Source organism: Engraulis encrasicolus, chromosome 12 (genome assembly GCF_034702125.1).
Source record: "Engraulis encrasicolus isolate BLACKSEA-1 chromosome 12, IST_EnEncr_1.0, whole genome shotgun sequence".
NCBI lineage: Eukaryota > Metazoa > Chordata > Actinopteri > Clupeiformes > Engraulidae > Engraulis > Engraulis encrasicolus.
Genome location: NC_085868.1, coordinates 4,436,447 through 4,457,539, shown reverse-complemented (window position 1 = coordinate 4,457,539; position 21,093 = coordinate 4,436,447). Strand labels below are relative to the sequence as shown.

The window sequence follows — 21,093 nt, the reverse complement described above, 5'->3', positions numbered from 1 at the left end:
TATTTCTCCCTCAGTCCAGCCTTGATATGACGTCCTGGGCTCCGTTCTCCAGTCAGTGCAGCAGGGGAATTTACCTTTTCTGTTTGCTCTCCTCTGTGTTTGCTGCATGGTGGGCCCTCACCGGTGCTGACTGAGGTCACGGGGTGTGATGTGGTTGAGAGACCACACCAATGGCCAATGAAAAGCCAGCTATGCAGTTTCCGCCCTTCATTGGTTCTGAGTACAGAGGTGGGGATGAGACCACAGCAATGCTCGCCCCGTTTGACAGCAAATGGAGAATGACATCACAAAAATGCGCTAGGCCCGTACAAGAAAAGGCTTTTGAGAGGGAGAGAATGGGCCAGTGTGTTTGAATTCAATATACAAAAACTCAAAGTCAGAGTGTTCTTTCGTTGTGTGTTCTTTCACAGAGCTGAGCTTACAAGTAGGTTCCTCTCAGTCCTGCAATAGAACTGATTATAAACAATGCAATAGTGTTCCTTTTTAAAAGTCTGCATATAAAAACATGTAGGCCTACAATCATGTTACAATGTACTTACACCACACATACTTACACCAGCCATAACAATAATCACTAGATGGGAGGCTTTGGATGCACATTTCCACAATAACAACACACAACATGTGACTCATTGATGAAAATGTTGTTAAAAGTCATAACTACCACAGAGTTCAAAGGCAAGGAAGGATGATGATGAAGAACTAATGAGGATGAAAAGATCCTCCTCTTCCTTCCTGTGAGGGCCAATAGAAATCAGCATGCAGGAAGCTGTGTTGACAGACAGGTGTGTGGATGACACACTATCCTTGGTCCATCAAGAGAGGGAATGTTGTATATAATTATTAACAAAACTACTGCAACTTCTGGTCATGGCTGAATTTCCTCTTCAGTAGTTCATAGGCCCTTTGAAGCCCCTTTGGCTGTGTGGTCCCTGTAAGTTGCACAGTAAAAATGCAGTGCTAATCTAACACTTAGAGTCGATTTGACATTCTCTAGGGTAAATTTGGTCTCTGTAAGTGTTGTACTCTATAAGTGTTGAATTAACACTACATTTTTTATTGTGGTGCCTAGTATAGTAAAACCTGCCCAATGGAAATACTTTTGCCTGCTGAGTTTGTCTAGCCCTGTAAGATTGCCACAACAGGCACCATCAGTCACAATGTGAATGGTTACCTTTCCTCTGATTGAGTTTTTGGGGCGGGCTTTAGCAGGATGTTGAAGACAGCAGAAGGACTATGTAATGAGAAGCAGTTGTTTGATTGGTCATAGCAGTGCCCATGGCAGCGCAGAGGCAATATGAACCATGGAGGTAGTATAAGAACTGGAGAGAGTGAATAAGTCCCACCTCCAGTCATTTCAATGGGAAATGCTATGCTAGTGAATTCAGCCAAAATTGAACTAATTTTTCAGCTTCAAAGATGGAGTCGTTTACTCAGCCAATTATGTGCCACGTTAATAGCTGACTTACGATTGACCAGAAAGATATTGGATTGGATGCATGGAGGTGCCCAACCACACACCTGTATAGGTATGTGTGCCCAACACTAAACTCGAACACCCACCAATCGCATCCACCCTCTTTGAGCGAAGTGGCGTCGGAAATGAGCAAATTTGTGAGAATTGCGACGAGGAAGTGCCTTGCTAATCGGCGAAGTTAATCAGCCAAATCCTGACACCCTGATATGAACCATAATGACAATGGTTTGGTCCTACCCACATCCAGCTATTTGAACCGAGTGATTCCAGACTAATATTTTCATGTTCTAGTCTGGCTCCGCAATGTGGTGCCGGCTGACTAGCTCCAACAAGATGATGTGTGATTTTATGTTTGTTTTTTTATTTTTTGGTGGAATATCTCATTTGTAAATATGAAAAAAATGTCATGGAAATGTAATGTAACAGGAAAGTGCTTTACAAGCATCACTTACCAAACCTTGCACAAAACAGTATAGTAAATAAAAGACAAGGAAAATCTTCACTACACAGCACTACATGGAAATGAGGCAGGCATTTGCAATATTTTCTGGGCCACTTAAGGCCAGATTGTATGTGTCCTCTCTAAGTATACTCTCTAAGAGCTGAAGTACAGGTACATTTTATTGTGTGTAGCAGTATGTTATGTACAGTAAACGAAAAGTTTTATGGAAATAGGAGTGTGCTATCTACAGTACAGGTTATGGAAATAGCATTTGGCTCAAATATAGAGCAGCTGGGGTGTGAGGGAGTGCTGAGGTCTGACATTGACCTACCACCTGGTAAACCACAACTTACATATGCACAGTCTCTCTCTCTCTCTCTCTCTCTCTCTCTCTCTCTCTCTCTCTCTCTCTCTCTCTCTCTCTCTCTTCTCTCTCTCTCTCTCTCTCTCTCTCTCTCTCTGTCTCTCTCTCTCACTCACTCACTCACTCACTCACTCACTCACTCACTCACTCACTCACACACACACACACACACACACACACACACACACACACACACACACACACACACACACACACACACACACACACACACACCATGTGTAGGAAACGTCCAGATGTTCCCCCTGTTAAGTTCACCACTCAGGTTTAAGAGGCGCCTAATGCCCAGTGGGAAGTACAAGTACAGTATTCAGACTAACCTACTGACACACACACACACACACACACACACACACACACACACACACACACACACACACACACACACACACACACACACACACACACACACACACACACACACACACTATAGTTATTATAACCTACTGAAAGACAGACAGACAGACAGACAGACAGACACACACACACACACACACTGTAGTTATTATAACCTACTGCCACACTCACACGCATGCACGCACGCACACGCACACACACACACACACAGACTATGCTTCTCATGCGCCACCAGAGAACAGATGTTTCAGTGGTTCTAGAACACATGTGGTTTATTCATCTACCATGTGGCGGCTACTGAGAGCAAGCAGACCTGAACCAAATGTCTTACATTATATCTACTTTCGTTATATAGACATTTCAACAGATTATGAGAAATATGATTGGTGTGCTACTCGACAATGATTATTTGTTGATTGTTTTAACAGTTTGCCAGCCGATCAGAGAGGAAAATAAAATCCAAAGTTAGAACAAACCACAGAAAGTGTCTAAACGGTAAGCACGAACTGAAGACATACATTTCAAGTCAAATACTGTAGCTATCCATGGCTCAACTGAAATGCCATAGTAGTACTGACTGCAGGGAGGGGGCGTGAGGGGGTGTTGTCAAAGGGGTCAGTTTTCCCAGGCCCAGGGTCAGGGGGCCCCCCAGAATTGGATCCCTTTCAGATGACTATCCCTGGCCTAGTCAAAACTGTCAGTGGCCCTGCTGACTGGCAGGCTTCTGCACAAATGTTCAAACTTGCTGCACTCCATTTACGCTAATAATGGGTGGGGCAGTTCTCAGCCATTTATTCTAATTTTAGTGAATGCAGCCCTAGACTGTATATTTATGGACATGGCATGGCGATAACCCATGAAATAGAACCGGAGGGTGTCGAGTCCAGATTTGATTCCATCATGGACCCAGATTATATGTTTACCAGAACATATATTTTTATATTTATATAAAATATAATTATAAAATATAATTTTCAGAACTTGTTTGGTAATAAGAGTGAGGGATTTCCTGATAATGGCACATAGGAAATACCTGAAAGGAGTTAAAAGGTCAACCAATTGTATGTTTGTAACCAACAGATGTTACAATTATTGTTACAAACCAAATTCTGCCCTAAGCAAGTTTGTCTGTGTGTGTGTGTGTGTGTGTGTGTGTGTGTGTGTGTGTGTGTGTGTGTGTGTGTGTGTGTGTGTGTGTGTGTGTGTGTGTGTGTGTGTGTGTGTGTGTGTGTGTGTGTGTTGATAACCCAGAACTGTAAGAGTTGACAGGGTAGTCCAATCATCCTGAGGCGTTGCATGTGACCGTGTGTTCCCTATCACCTTACCGGAACCTGCATTATTCATGCAGTCAGTCTAACGCAGGAAAACCTACAGCCGCACACCGCACTCAATATAGTTACTCAGGACACCTGTCTCACCAGGGCTAAGAAACTCGGTCACGGAACCTTCCTTGGAAACTTCCCTTTGTTCCATTCTTGGAACAAACTAGGGCGATCATTCTGAGCTTGGAGCACTTTGCAAGAGGACGGAGAACCGGACACACGGCATACAGACATACAAAGACATACCCTCACAGAAGACAGGACGCGCGTGCACACACACCACACACGGATCACGAAGCAGACGAGACACATACATACACACATGGACATGCTCACTTGGCGGCCGGTGCTCTGAGCACTCCTACTTGTCTCACCTGCCTGACCTACCTGTAGACATGATCACAAACATGGACTAAGGCAATCACCGTGAGCTTGGAGCATTTTACAAGAGGACGGAGAACTGGATACACACACATCACGGAGAGCAGGACACACATACATACACCCTTAGACATGTTCACCTGGCGGCCGATGCACTGAACTCTCTTCCCTGCCACCTGACGATCCTACGCAGCTGGGATTATTTAACAATAGGACGGTGACACACACACACACACACACACACACACACACACACACACACACACACACACACACACACACACACACACACACACACACACACACACACACACACAGCGACCATGTACACCTGCCGAACGGTGCTCTGAACTGTCCCACTTGTCTCACCTGACTTAACTACCTTATCTGTTGGTATGGTGACCTGGTGATCGGTGTTCTGAGCTACACGTGTCTGGTGCTCTGAGGAGAGCTTTGGTGCTCTGAGCTCTCCTACTCACTTGTCTCACCTGTCTTAACTAACTTACCTGACGGTGCCATGTTCGCGGCAGCCACCAAGAACTTTGTGAAGCAGGTGGGTGACACAGGCCGTCTGATCCCGGTGCCCAGCCTGAGCGAAGCCGACCGCTACCAGCCGCTCAGCCTGGTGACCCGGAAGAGGAGACGCCGCTTCTTCAGGAAGAACAAGTACGGCTCCACGCCCTTCTCCCTCAAGGACATCCTCATAGGAGAGAAGGAGATCACCGCAGGTAAGATTTAGCGTAGACACAATGCTGTAGCCTATGTAGATTATTATCATTCAAGGTCGTATGGTATATAACAATATAGATTAATCTCACTCGAGAACATCCTCATAGGAGAGAAGGAGATCACCGCAGGTAAGATACACTGTAGTATAGACACAATATTTAGATTGTCATTCAAGGAGCAAGAAAGAAACATTTCATTACACAATTCTCACTTAATGACATACTGTAGTAGTCACAGAATAGAAGGAGACGACCAGATGAAATATAAATTAGATATTGTAAAAGTAAAAATCCCACCCTTAGGCCTACCTCTCTCTCATCCAAGGCTGAAGTGTCCTTGAACAAGACATAAAACCCTGAGGGGTCTTCCCTTTCTCAGCCTCTTTCATCCTACCAGCTGATGAATATAATTCTGGATCTCTCTGCCTCATCTCCAACCTAACCCCTACACGCACGCACACGCACACACACGCACACAAACACACACACACACATACAGGTGTGTCGTCCTATCAGCTGCTGAACTACGAGGACAAGTCGGATGTGGCGTTGAACGGTCGCCTAGGTAACCACCTGATAAATGATGTGGGCTTCAACATCAGCGGATCGGACTCAGTGGCCGTGAAGGCATCTTTTGGCATCGTCACCAAACATGAGGTGGAGGTCCCCACTCTACTCAGGGAGCTCAACAACAGGTACAGAGAGGGGGGTGTAATATAATGTGTTTCCTACGAGGGTCTGGTGTCTGCATACAGTAAGTTCTGGTGAATGTGCGCCACCCTGGGCAATTTCAAAAAGCAAAAATGGATGGGGCACCACAAGATTGGCTGTGCAATCAAAGGCCTTTCCATGCAGTTTAAACCCATGCAGTCTCATATCCACATCTCTGGTTTGGAAGGAAATGTTCTACCAATTTTTGAATGAATGAATGAATGAATGAATGAATGAATGAATGAATGAATGAATGAATGAATGAATGAATGAATGAATGAATGAATGAATGAATGAATGAATGAATGAATGAATGAATGAATGAATGAATGAATGACTATAGGCTATTTACGCAGTATTGTGTATGCTTCTGAGTTGAAGGTAGAGATTGCTATTCTGACCTGTGCTAGTTGGCATCTGCCGAACTTTAATTGGCTCGGAAGTACACAAACAAACCACGCTGACATTACAAAGCCAGTTCTCAAACGACATCTGTTAGACCTAATTCCTGGGTTACTTACACCCGTTTATTTATTCATGGACTTGTTTTTTGCTTCTTGAAAGTCCTCTACCGTTTGTGTTTCCGGGCAGAAGCCATTCATCTATATATTTGTGGACTGCCCTAAGTAAAGTCAGATTCCATTAGGGTTAAAGGTATGCATGTAATCCCAGGTCAAAAAAATGTGTACTTAAGTGTACTTTAAATATATTTAATTTTCTGAAAGTATATTTTAAGTACACTCTATTTATCAAGTACAGTACTTAAGTATGGTATTTAAAAATATACTTATAGTTTAGTGTATTTTAAATATATTTTAAAATCATTTGTATTATTAAAGTTATGTACTTAAATATAGTTTTATAAAATATAATGTTAGTGTATTGTATTTTAAATGTATTTTAAGTATATTTGTATTTTAAAAGTAATGTGATAAGTGTATTATTGTAAAATATACTATTAGTGTATTATATTTGAAGTGTATTTCAAGTATATTTGTATTTTAAAAGTAATGTGCTAAAGTGTAGCATTATAAAGTATACTATTAGTGTATTATACTTTAAGTGTATTTTAAGTATCTTTGTATTTTAAAAGTTATATACTTAAGTGTAGTATTATAAAATACACTATTAGTGTATTGTATTTAAATGTATTGTAAGTACATTTGTATTTTAAAAGTAATGTGCTTAAGTTTAGTATTGTCAAATATACTATTAGTATATTGTATTTTAAGTCTATTTTAAGTACATTTGTATTTTAAAAGTAATGTGCTAAAGTGTAGCATTATACAGTGTACTATTAGTGTATTATACTTTAAGTGTATTTTGAGTGTCTTTGTATTTTAAAAGTTATGTACTTAAGTGTAGTATTATAAAGTACACTATTAGTGTATTGTATTTAAATGTATTGTAAGTACATTTGTATTTTAAAAGTAATGTGCTAAAGTGTAGTATTGTCAAATATACTATTAGTATATTGTATTTTAAGTCTATTTTAAGTACATTTGTATTTTAAAAGTAATGTGCTAAAGTGTAGCATTATACAGTATACTGTTAGTGTATTATATTTTAAGTGTATTTTAAGTATCTTTGTATTTTAAAAGTCATGTACTTAAGTGTAGTATTATGAAATACACTATTAGTGTATTGTATTTAAATGTATTTTAAGTACATTTGTATTTTAAAAGTAATGGGCTAAAGTGTAGCATTATAAAGTATACTATTAGTGTATTATATTTTAAGTGTATTTTCAGTATCTTTGTATTTTAAAAGTTATGTACTTAAGTGTAGTATTATAAAATACACTATTAGTGTATTGTATTTAAATGTATTGTAAGTACATTTGTATTTTTAAAGTAATGTGCTTAAGTGTGGTATTGTTAATTATACTAGTAGTATATTCAATGTTAAGTCTATTTTAAGTACATTTGTATTTTAAAAGTAATGTGTTAACGTGTAGTATTATAAAATACACTATTAGTGTATTGTATTTAAATTAATTGTAAATATATTTGTATTTTTAAAGTAATGTGCTAAAGTGTGGTATTGTTAAATATACTATTAGTATATTCTATTTAAATGTATTTTAAGTACATTTGTATTTTAAAAGTAATGTGCTAAAGTGTAGCATTATAAAGTATACTATTAGTGTATTATATTTTAAGTGTATTTTAAGTATCTTTGTATTTTAAAAGTTATGTACTTAAGTGTAGTATTATAAAATACACTATTAGTGTATTGTATTTAAATGTATGGTAAGTACATTTGTATTTTTAAAGTAATGTGCTTAAGTGTGGTACTGTTAAATATACTATTAGTATATTCAATTTTAAGTCTATTTTAAGTACATTTGTATTTTAAAACTAATGTGTTAAAGTGTAGTATTATAAAATACACTATTAGTATATTGTATTTAAATGTATTGTATTTGAAAACATACTATTAGTGTAGCATATTTTAAGTGTATTTGTATTTTAAAAGTAATGTGCTAAAGTTTGGTATTAGAAAGAATATTTGAAACGTACTTAAAGTTAAGTATGATTTTAGTATATTAAGTACACTTATACAAAGTTTGATTTTAGTACCAAAAAGTCAACTTAAAATGTGTTAAAGCTCTACTTAATTATATTTCAAGTGTATTTAAGTATACTATAAGTTGTCCCAAAATAACACAACTTAAGTATGTACTTCTGCAGCATGCTATAAAGTGCTTTCTTATGACCTTGAAATAGATTTGTAGCATACTTCAAATAGTTACACTTAACCACATGTTAAAGTACACATTAAACATCTTATAAAGTGAATTAGTAAGTATGTTTAAAATGTACTTACAGTTAAGTATGATTTTAGTATATTAAGTACACTAAGTACACACTGCAAAGATTGATTTTAGTACCAAAAAGTCAGCTTAAAATGTGTTAAAGCTCTACTTAATCATACTTCAAGTGTATTTAAAGCGATGGTTCGGAGTAGAATCACCCTAATGCCATTTGAACCGTGACACCCATCCACCTTTACACCCGAAGTGTTTTCTGCCGCAGACTTACATCAACAGAGTTGCCGTGTTATTCGATGTTTATTCCGGTTAGCTTGACTCAAGCGCATATGGATACTGGGCACCGTCTCCAAACTTTCCCCACAAAAATAACATGTCATTACACCAAACTTCTGCAGTAGCACAAATATGGTCTGTACTCACGAAACGAAGCATTTGGAAGTTTGGAAATAGTCCAGGAGTTTAGTATTATCAACACAAGCTGAATAGCTTCTCTGCTGCTAAAGCTGTGCCAACGTTACTTCCGTCATATGAGACAAGCCCGTAAAAGTCTTCAACAAACTTCCAGACGAGAGTGTTAAAAAAGTTTTCACTGAATTGTGATTAAGGCTTATATTTTCAAGGAAATACTTAAAAGATATTTCAAATCTTACCTACTATCAATTAGACAATGATTTTCGTTATCAATACTGATGCTGAATTCACTTTTCATTGTGCATATTATGAGCTTCGTTGAGGACTCTTACATGCTTGTCTTAGATGACGGAAGTAACGTTGGCGCAGCTTTAGCAGCAGAGAAGTTATTCGGCTTGTGTTGATAATAATAAACTCCTGGACTATTTCCAAACTTCCAAATGCTTCGTTTCGTGAGTACAGACCATATTCGTGCTACTGCAGAAGTTTGGTGTCATGACATGTTATTTTTGTGGGGAAAGTTTGGAGACGGTGCCCAGTATCCATATGCGCTTGAGTCAAGCTAACCGGAATAAACATCGAATAACACGGCAACTCTGTTGATGTAAGCCTGCGGCAGAAAACACTTCGGGTGTAAAGGTGGATGGGTGTCACGGTTCAAATGGCATTAGGGTGATTCTACTCCGAACCATCGCTTTAAGTATACTATAAGTTGTCCCAAAATAACATTCTTTAAATACACACTTTTGAAATATATTTTAAATACAAAAATACATACTTATTAAGTATATTAAGTACACTTTTTCACCTGGGTACTTTTTTTAAACCATCATTTTAGTGTATTTTAACTAGGGGTGGGCATAGATTAATTTTTTTAATCTAGATTAATCTCACTGTAATTATGAAATTAATCTAGATTAATCTAGATTAATCTACATCAAAATGGTTCATTCAGAATAGGCACGATAGCGAAATAATGCCGAAAAAAACCTTGGGGTTTCTTAAGACAGATGGCGCATTAGACCAGAGCTCATCTTTTTTTCCAAAATGCATGTCATCTTCAAAAAATGGTCATGTTAATAGGCCTACTTGGAGATGAAAAAATCACAGCAATATGTGTAAAGTGTGTCCAATATGTTAGGAAGCATTTACAGTTGTAAGCAGTGATGGGGAAGTTACTTTTTAAAAGTAGTGTGTGCTCGTTACTCGTTACCTATTCAAAAAAGTAGTGCCTTACTTTACTTAGTTACCCCTTGTGGAAAGTAACTTTATGCGTTACTCGTTACTTTTGCGTTACATTCAGAGGCAATAATGGACCCAACAAAGAGGACACATAGATAGGAGAACACCAGGTTTTGTCAACAAGAAAATGGCACATTTGATGCAATGTTGATTAAATGCAAAAGCCAATAATAAATTGTCAAGTTGCTCATAACTTTGTTTGCAGTCTTATGAGGGTCTTAGCAACTAGCTACAGCTACTGCTAAACCAATTCGAAGTCCACTCCTAACACACTGTTTGCAATCAAATGTGGACCATTACTTTCAAAAATGAGTTATAGAGAACTTTTTATTTATTTATTTACAGGCTCTGATACAGTCCTTCCCTTGTAGTCTACCTCACAACCTCTAATGCCAGCGTCGTAGGTGCTTCTGTCCGGAGCCTGCAGTGACTGACACAAAGAGGGAGAAACTGATTGAGGGGGTGGGGCACGGCACGCTTCTTCCTAGCGTCTGTGGCGCGATTTTGAAATAATAGTCGACAGCGTGATCGGACCAAAAAAAAGTAACGTTTTGCCATATTTAACAAAGAACGGCGTTATGTTACCTAATTTCCCAGTAGTAACGCGTTACACTACTATTTTACGAAAAAAGTAGTTACACTACTGTTACTTTGTAACGCGTTACACCCAACACTGGTTATAAGATACTGAAATTTCAAAATGAACAGCGCTATAAGTTGTAGAGGCAAATACAGATAAATCTATCAAACATTTAGGCTATTTAAACAATATTACCTCAACAATTCAGCATTTCTAATGGGCAGAGAGAGAGAGAGAGAGAGAATCTGCCACTGACTGTTAAAAGGAGCAGCGGCTCCTTTAAGAGAGGGAGGAGCTCTGCGCGTAGTAGGCACAGCAGCCCTCAGCACAGCCAGGCTACTGGATATGCCTATCTAGAACCTACAGCACTGGCACACGGCGATTTGACAGTTGTTCTCAGAGTTAGAATGCCAGATGAGTTACAACTCGACATGAATTCAGTTTGCAAAAAAAAACAAAAAAAAGTCAAGCGCGACAACCGCGAGGTTTATTACCGTCGGACATGAGAATATCTCACTGAATCGCAAATGTGCGCGATTGCAACACAAACATTCAGCGAGAGTAGGATATTGACAGTTTCAGTTTGACAATCTTCAAAATGCATAGGACTATCACACGGAATGTTTTGCAATTAGCCTATAGCACAGGCAAGATTTCTGGAAGTTGTTTATGTATTCTATGCAATGCGTGAGGAAATGTAGGCTATGTCGGGCTGGTAGCTACTCACACACAATAATGTCTCTCTATGCTTCACCTCAAACAATAACGTCTCTTTAGTCTACCACTTATGAAAAAGCACTCAAACAACAACTACCACGGCAGAGGGATTAATGTTTTCAGCATGCAAACACTTCATATTTAGTAGGTCTGCTGAAACAACAGGTGGAGAGAGGAGAAGCGACTGGAGCGCAGTCTAAAAGCGTCTGTCAATTAAACGCTATGGTGACGTGCATACCCAAACTCCAAACCTATATTTTGAGAATAGATTAACATGCGATATTTTCTTTATCGTGCGACAAGAGTCTCACATTATCGCAGCACGTTAACGCCGATAACGGCCCACCACTACTTTTAACCTAGGCTTATTTATTCATTATGCTTTGTAACATTAAATAACCTTCCACCTTCCATTTTGTTAATGTATTTTCATGGTAAAAACACCATATTGAAGAGCACAAACAGATCTTAAAAAGGCATGTAAGGCCTTACCTATTAAACTTTTAAGCACAATACTGAAGTCTGTACTTAAGTTGTGTTATTAGTGTATTAAGTGCACTTTAAGTGTACTTTTTGGTGCTTACTACCACCAATAATTTCTAAGTATTACTATTAAGTATATAAAAGTATACTTAAAGTGTACTACTCAAGACTATTACTTCAAGAACGTAATTGTGCCTGTTGTAGAACAGGAAGTTGTGGTCTAGTGGTTAGAGTGCAGGTCTGTGGTTCAGTGAATTGTGGGTTCAAATCCTGGTTGAGGCAGTGGTTGTTGTCTGAAGTGAAGGTGAAAGGAAGGTTCATGTGAATGGCTGATGATTGTGAACAAGACAATGTACAATGGAAATGAGTAATTAGATATTACATTGATGTTTTTTTCATATACTTTTGAAATATATTTAAAGTGTGCTTAAAGTAAATATATTTAAAGTGTGCTTAAAATAAAATCTACTTGTAGTATACTTAAAATACATTTAGAGTCAATACACTTAAAATGTACTTAAAGCGATTTTTGTGAATATATTTGAAATGTACTTAAAGTAAAGTATGCTTTAGTACATTAAGTGCACTTGTACAAAGTTTGATTTTAGTATAAAAAAGTAAACTTAAAATGTGTTTAAGCTCTACTTAATCATACTTGAAGTGTATTTAAGTGCACTATAAGTTGTCCCAAAATAACACAACTTAAGTATATACTTCTGCAGCATGCTATAAAGTACTTTCTTGTGACATTGAAATAGATTTCTAATGTACTTAAAATGCACTTATCTGCATGCTAAAGTACACATTAAACACATTTTAAAGTTATTTCGTTAGTATACTTACAATGTACTTAAAGTAAAGTATATTTTTAGTATATTAAGTACACTTGTACAAAGTTTGATTTTAGTACAAAAAAGTCAACTTAAAATGTGATTAAGCTCTACTTAATTATATTTCAAGTGCATTTAAGTATACTATAAGTTGTCCCAAAATAACACAACTTAAGTATGTACTTCTGCAGTATACTATAAAGTACTTTCTCATGACATTGAAATAGATTTCTAATGTACTTACAATGCACTTATCCGCATGCTAAAGTTCACATTAAACACATTTTAAAGTGACTTGGTTAGTATACTTATAATGTACTTAAAGTTAAATATATTTTTAGTATATTAAGTACACTTGTACAAAGTTTGATTTTAGTACAAAAAAGTCAACTTAAAATGTGATTAAACTCTACTTAAGTATATTTCAAGAGTATTTAAGTATACTATAAGTTGTCCCAAAATAACACAACTTAAGTATGTACTTCTGCAGTATACTATAAAGTACTTTCTCATGCCGTTAAAATAGATTTCTAATGTACTTAAAATGCACTTATCCGCATGCTAAAGTACACATTAAACACGTTTTAAAGTGACTTGGATAGTATACTTATAATGTACTTAAAGTTAAATATATTTTTAGTATATTAAGTACACTTATACAAAGTTTAATTTTAGTACAAAAGAGTCAACTTAAAATGTGTTTAAGCTCTACTTAATTATATTTCAAGTACATTTAAGTATACTATAAGTTGTCCCAAAATAACATTCTTTAAATACACACTTTTGAAGTACACTTTAAATACAATAAAACGTACTTATTAAGTATATATTAAGTACACTTTTTTTTTACTTGGGATGTATTGAAATATTCTTGTAAAGTTGACACAGTCTGCATATTCATTCATAGACTTTCTGTTATGTTCAGATACCCTGAACTCTTAAGTCTGTTTTTCTGGGTTCTGCTTCATTTAATTTTTTATTCAACCGTGCTTGTGAGTATTGGCTGTCACACTGTCTCGCCTGCAGGAAGTTTGTGTCTCCGGGTTTCATTTATTTAGCGTATTGATATACAGTTTTGGAGTTTTTATTTCATTCGCTGGAATTTGCTTGCAAACATGTCACACCACACTAGCAGTAAGGTGATATTTATTAATGCCCAAGTTTTCTGCAGACGTTCCTCAGGCATTCTTATTCAGATATTTGTAAATGCCTGTCACACCATCACACTTGTAGTAAGGTGGGCCCCGTGACTTAATGTATTAATTCATGTATGGACTTAATGTTTTATTTAATTACGTAATTGACATACATTTGTAAATGTTTCCCATCATTCTGTCTGATCAGTAGGACGGAAGAAGAAGCCTTCACATTTAGCCACTGTATCTTCATCATAAAAAAGTCATAAAAATATCACTGTCTGCCCCACAGGAAAGTGGACCTGGACCACTGTCTGATCCGCCAGTCTAAGGAGAGTGGTAGAACAGTGCTGTGTGTTGTCATGGAAAGCATACGCACCACACGACAGTGCTCTCTCACTGTACACGCCGGGATGAGGGGCACTACAATGAGGGTAACAGACACACACACACACACACACACACACACACACACACAGGAGCGTGCACACGAGCACACACGCGCATGAGCACACACACGCACACACACACATGCAGAACACACACACAAGGTCACAAGCGTGCGCGCACACACACACACACACACACACACACACACACACACACACACACACACACACACACACACACACACACACACACACACACACACACGTCAAAAGTAAAAGTAAATTCCTGGTATATGTACAACACTAGCACATTATACATAGTTGTTAGTACATTGTTTCTAATGAGGTAGAGAGACTGTGATCATTTGGAATGCGTGGCAATGGATGATAACTAATGTATCCAGATTGCCCATCACTGTACACAGAGATAAATGAAAAAGATGGAAGAGAGTAACCTTCTTTTTCTCTCATTTCTAATCCCACCAGTTCCAGATAGAAGACGGGCGCAACCCTAAGGGTCGGGACAAAGCCATCGTCATCCCAGCTCACACCACCATCGCATTCAGCGTCTTTGACCTGTACGTGCGACTGGATGGGCGGCTAGGTGAGTTCATTGGTGGTTCTTTATATTTAAATAGCAATTTGATGGAGATGGAGACAGGAAAGTATTGGGAGAGAGAGAGAGAGAGAGAGAGAGAGAGAGAGAGAGAGAGAGAGAGAGAGAGAGAGAGAGAGAGAGAGAGAGAGAGAGAGAGAGAGAGAGAGAGAGAGAGAGAGAGAGAGAGTGGGTTGGAATCGAACAGGAATCCCTAGTATAGCGGTATATGGTATCTTACCCTGTGGAAGTCATGGGTAGTGGTTACAGTACCAGACATGTAGCCCAAAGGTTTCGACTCCTGACCTGCGATATTGGTGGGTGGAGTAATTAACCAGTGCTCTCCCCCATCCTCCTCCATGACTGAAGTTCCCTGAATAGGTACTGTCCCACCGCACTCCTCCCTTGGGGCTGCACCCTAGCATGGGTGAGGAATAAATGCAATTTAGTTGTGTGCTGTGTTCCAGGTGGTCTTTCTATTCTATTCTTATCCCACTGAGGCAATGTGCCCCCGTTTATTACCGTTTTTATACTAAGTTGGAAGCAACTGGACGTTTGGACGTGGGCAACGTCTAAACTTAGGCATGAATGACAATCTTCACAGACATCTACAGTACATTCACATTTCATCTCAAGTGGACATAATGAGCAACATACAGTACAATGTGTGGGGAAAATACAGAGTACACACAGGCGTAACTGTTAGTACAGGTAAAATAGGGTTATTTTTATGAGCGGGAACTATCTTCGCAGGCTAACTGAAGATTGGCGTAACTGTTAGTAGAGGTAAATAGGGTAATTTACCTACTCTTGTAGCATTTGGCAGCCTGCACATATACATTTTAGTTTTTCATTTGCATTATTTGTAATGCATTCTTTTTTCAGTTCACTGTCTGTCTGTCTGACAGAGAGCAACACCAGTGAATATGAACATGTACATTTTATGCCCGAACACAAAAAGTGTTGTTAGACACCAAGTCACCAAATTCCCTTCAAAGCATAATATCATGTCTGTGTGAGTGATCATATGTATGTCTTCATCTCTGTGTGTGTGTGTGTGAGTGTGTGTGTGTGTGTGTGTGTGTGTGTGTGTGTGTGTGTGTGTGTGTGTGTGTGTGTGTGTGTGTGTGTGTGTGTGTGTGTGTGTGTGTGTGTGTGTGTCCTTGTGTTTTGCGTGTCCTTGTGTATCTATGTGTGTTTTCTGTGGTCAAATATGTGTGTGTGTGTGTGTGTGTGTGTGTGTGTGTGTGTGTGTGTGTGTGTGTGTGTGTGTGTGTGTGTGTGTGTGTGTGTGTGTGTGTGTGTGTGTGTGTGTGTGTGTGTGTGTATGTACTGTATGTGTGTGTGTGTGTGTTGTGGTCAGACATCTGCGTGGCTCCGGAGTCTAGTGGTGGTTTTGAGCGAGAGCAGATTAGAGAGCAGCTGGGTGGCTTCATCGGCCGCTTCTCCATGGGACGACTACGCAGATTCTTCTCTGGCATCATATACGGAAACCCATTCAGGACAGGTGAAGACACAGACACAGACACACAGACACACAGACACACACACACACACACACACACACACACACACACACACACACACACACACACACACACACACACACACACACACACACACACACACACACACGGACACGGACACGGACACACACACAAAACTGCTGACATGACTTTACTGGCCCAAGGTTGATCATCTGGTAAGCTGCTTGCACTTCACTGTTCAACGTCATGAAACATCTCCAACCCTTTCACTTTCACTTTCAGAAACTTTTTTCATTTCGGTTTTGTTTGGTCCTCTAATTTAATCTTGCACAGTCCTAGATGACCATGCTCTTCTTAAGTTGAAGTTTAGAGAACAGTCCCTTTCATAGCATGGTGGTCAGTTGATATAAAATGAGTGCTGGTTACGCATTTGTTTAGGGTGATCCAACAATGGCTTCCTAATACTCCATAACACTTCATAGCACTGTTTAAATCAAAAGGTCTAGGTAATAATGCTTCATAACACTTCTTCTTCTTCTTCTTCCAATTATTATTAATAATAATAATATTACATAGGTTTTTTAAAGACGCTTAACACACTATATCCCATATTGCTCTCGTCTGCTAGACGACCGCACGTTCGAGGAGCTGACCCACTCGGACACGTTCCTGGACGACGTGGCGACGGCGGACTACTACGAGAAGTCGGCCAGCATGACGGACATCTCCACCACCACGGCGTACCTGCGCGAGAACAGCAACCACACGCGCGTCAACCTGCTCAACCACAACCTGCCCAAGGGGCCCTGCGCCCTGTGCGGCATGGGCCAACAGCGGAGGGAGACCGTCTACGGCTGTCTGGAGTGTTCAAGCGGCGGGAATAAGTACGTCAGACTGCACGCCGTGCCCTGTTTCGACCTCTGGCACAAGACTCTACGCTGACGGAGGATGAAACGCAATGTGTTGGGAGTGGCATTGTGGGTGCAGTGGGATTATGGGGTTGGGGTGGCTAGTGGGATTGGGATGATGAGTACGCCAGGTTTTAATCTGGCATAAGACACTCCACTGTAGGAGAGGTGGATGAGGTGGCATGGACCAACAGCAGAGAGAGACCGTCTACGGGTGTCTGGAGTGTTGTGGTGGAGGTGGAGGGAATAAGAATGTCAGGCTGCACGCTGTGCCGTGTTTCAACCTCTGGCGCAAGTCTGTACGCTGAACAAGGAAGGTGTGGGGATGTTGGGATGGTGCGTTGGAATGCTCAGTGAGTGTGGGTGGGATAGGGTTGGCCATTTGTGGGCAACAGAGCAGTGAGACTGTCTGGGATTCTGAGGTGGGGGCAAGGACTACGTCAGACTGCACTTGCCTTGCTTAGATCTCTGGCACAACACTCTATTTTAGACTCCCTGTTTTTGGACAGAGGAAGAGATGTACAGAAGATCATGCAAGACAGGGTACTCATGGTAGGACAAAAAGGTTTAGGGGGTAGGGAATCACCGGCTGCACTTTGATGAGGGACTGAGAGTCCAAAACATTGTGCTATTCAAGTTTTGGGCACATAGATCATCAGTGTTGCAGACTTTTTATTATTTCTTTTCATACACTGCCCTAGACTGCCTCTACCTCTCACACAAGTTGTTCTGCTGTTGGTTTATAATGTGATCACTGGTGTCTAAGCAAAGCAGGTGCTGGTAGTGGCTGGGAGCACACAGAAGTTGAGTAAGAAGACAGTTGGAATTCAAAGGGGTTAGTGTGTTTGCAAGTCAAAGGAAATGTCTGTGCTGTTAGGGAGATGGAGTGTTTGGGGTGGGTGGCGCTCTGGCAGTAAACAGAGGAAGCAGAATTTAGTCACGACGAGGAGGATTTAGTAGACGTCTAATTCTGACAGTCACACACTAGGAGGTTTGAGACTGTGCACGAATACAGTACATGGCTCCTCAGGGGAAAACCTGGAATAAGGAAGTAGATACTACTGTCACTTGTGAGTGAACAGAAAAGAGGTCACTGGAAAGAGAGATTCACAGAAGACATGGAGTTGTTCAGAGTGCATTTTTCATAGTCTTAGGTTGGGCCCAATGGCTCTGTCAGCACAAAGAGGAAGGAGTAAGACTAAGCATCCGTGGGAGTGAATACCTCTGGCCTCTTAGATGGAAAGAGTGTCAGTTATTACAGTTCACTGGGAGAGAAATGAAAATTAAAGGAAAAAGCAGTGTGGGGAGTGTGAGAGAAAATGTGTGCTTTTTGTTGATGTACTGACGGTGTATGGTCTTGCCAAAGCCAAATGAATAGCCCCAATGAATGCAGTGTTGGTTGTGCCTTGAGTCATTTTTTTCTCGTTTTTGTTGAACACAAACTTGTGCAAAGCTATTTGACTACAGCATCCATTTTCTGCATTCAACACTTTGGACTGAAACTTTCAGGAAATGGTGTTCTCATTTTAAAGCCATACACATCTCAACTGTGTATAATGGTGCTGCTGAAACTGTATTGTTTACACATGCATCCAGCAAAAGGACAATGCATTTCTATAAGAGACACACGCACTGACACACACACACACGCACGCAGGCACACACGCACACAGCGGTCACATTACGTTTCCTGCATGTGTGTGAGAACTAGTTGACCACAGACACTGAAGCCCCTTAATCCTTTCCAACATAAACCAACCCAACCCATCCCACCTGATCTACGACGATACGATATGCTATGATACAAAGTTTACAAAGACAGCAATCAAAAACCCAGAGGTCTCGTTTACCGTTTCTCATATGATCTCAGTCATTACATGATCTCGATGTCACCTACCCAGCCCACTCTTCATCTCATCTCATCTCATCTCGGTGTCACCTGGGTAGGAGTGCAGCTGTCATGCCACAGCGCAGTGCTGCCTCTCCATCTCACCTGATCTGTGACGACACAATACGATATCGATATGCTACAAAGGTTTTATTCTTATAAGAAAGTAATCAAGTAGTAGACTGACAGCCCCTGCAATGTTTAACCCATTGATGCCTGATGTTGCGTAGCGCAACATTGGCCCTGACGCCTGGAGCTGCATTACGCAACATTCAGGCTCATGAGATTTGAGACAACTTTATTAAACATCTCTGTTTGTTTGAGATGAATGAACACATTCTAATGAAAGATGAGGGTCTTTGGGTTTAAATGCAACTTAGTGCATATTTTTATGCGCTTTAGAAGCTGAGATATTTAGGTTTTTATAGGCTGATGGCAGCTTTTCTTAAAAAGGGCTCAGGCATTCAGCACCCTTTTTTGCAGTTGCCTTAGAGTCAATGGGTTAAATAAAAAAGTAAAGAACAAGAAAGAAGAAAAAACTGAGTGCGATCCATTTCCTAACTACTTGATTACTTCAGAGATGCACCAACAAGACGGAAGAGGGCGGTGTGTGGAAGATAACTATCAGAAAGTTATCAAAAATTCAGAGGTCTCGTTAACAGTATCTCATATGATCTCTGTCATGACATGATCTCGATGTCACCATCCCAGGCCAGCCCACTCCTCATCTCATCTCGGTGTCACCTGGGCAGGAGCGCAGCTGTCATGCCACAGTGCAGCGCTGCCTCCCAGCACGCTCACCTGTATGAATAATTCAGGGTTATTAAAAATGAACAGGTGGATCAGGTGATGTGGGAAGCTCCTCTCTTCCTCTCTGCTCCTCTTTTGTTCGCGCCAGGAACATATGACTGTCTGACGGACCTACCATGTCTGTTGAGCAGACACAACACCAGCAGACACAACACTGCCATTTCAGTTCTGGAGAGAGGGCAAAGTTTTGTTAATGAACAGAGGTGTCCTAAGAAAAAGTAGAAGTATATTTATGGTAATACAACACTAGCACATGATATTACATAGCAGTTACACCAGTTATTCCACCTAATGAGATGGCTAGATGCTGTTGTTACTGAACGCAGGATCAGGCATAGCCAGGCTGTGCCCTCCTAGTGACGCACACTTTCAGTGTTGCAACTAGTCAGGTCAAGAGCAGTTAGGGCTACTTTCTGAGTTCCCGTAAATAGGGGAACTCCTCCCACTTTGTCGATAAGCAAACAACCATAAGCAAACCAAGGGAGGCAGGTAAACCATGCCGTTTGGGAAATGATAATTGTTATGCTCTTGGCCAGACCAAGTCTCAAAGAGATTTGAACATTGATGATCATCAGGCTAGATCAGGCACACCTCTGTTTTTTTTTCATTTTTTAAAAACTTTTTTGTCATTATACTTGCTAAATTCCAAGGAGGCAGCCACAATTCCCTAGGCTGCCATTTCAGCCCTGTAGTGACAGTTTGTAGACCTCTCAGTCAAAGTTCATCTGTCAGTTCCTCTGTGCACTGGTTCACCGTCGGTCAGTCTGTCGAAAGTTTGAACAAGACAAGACAATGCTGTGAGATACAGATCAAGCTGACTGGAGTGGCGATGGCTGCAGTTGTATATATTGACGGGTAAAGGATTTGGATGTCACTTGAAAGTAAAATAAGACCTTGATATCATAGGCCTCAAATCATTTCCTCAAAGAGAGAGCTCAGCTCCTCTCAGAAAGACTTCTTCGGGTCTTCTGTGACCTGGTGGATGTTAGTTTAGCAGGTACGAGTCTCTGGTTACTTAAGCCTATAGTCACTCAGCCTCAG

The 21,093-nt window shown here is 40.0% G+C and overlaps 1 protein-coding gene across 1 annotated transcript; it reads left to right on the top strand.

Moving 5' to 3' along the window:
• The first annotated feature begins 4,878 nt into the window (after positions 1-4,878).
• On the top strand, positions 4,879-17,388 carry pjvk (pejvakin). Its single transcript, XM_063212487.1, has 6 exons — positions 4,879-5,089; positions 5,589-5,784; positions 14,268-14,409; positions 14,851-14,968; positions 16,323-16,466; positions 17,075-17,388. The coding sequence occupies exons 1-6, from the start codon at positions 4,879-4,881 to the stop codon at positions 17,386-17,388; spliced, it is 1,125 nt and encodes a 374-aa protein (XP_063068557.1).
• The last annotated feature ends 3,705 nt before the right edge of the window (positions 17,389-21,093 follow it).

What these genes read in the sequence shown, in the direction of transcription:
- pjvk (XM_063212487.1), top strand. Translation starts at nt 4,879, where the DNA reads ATGTTCGCGGCAGCCACCAAGAACTTTGTGAAGCAGGTGGGTGACACA. An exon ending in TGAGGGGCACTACAATGAGG is followed by an intron (nt 14,410 to 14,850) that starts GTAACAGACACA and finishes TAATCCCACCAG; the next exon opens with TTCCAGATAGAAGACGGGCG. An exon ending in GCGACTGGATGGGCGGCTAG is followed by an intron (nt 14,969 to 16,322) that starts GTGAGTTCATTG and finishes TGTTGTGGTCAG; the next exon opens with ACATCTGCGTGGCTCCGGAG.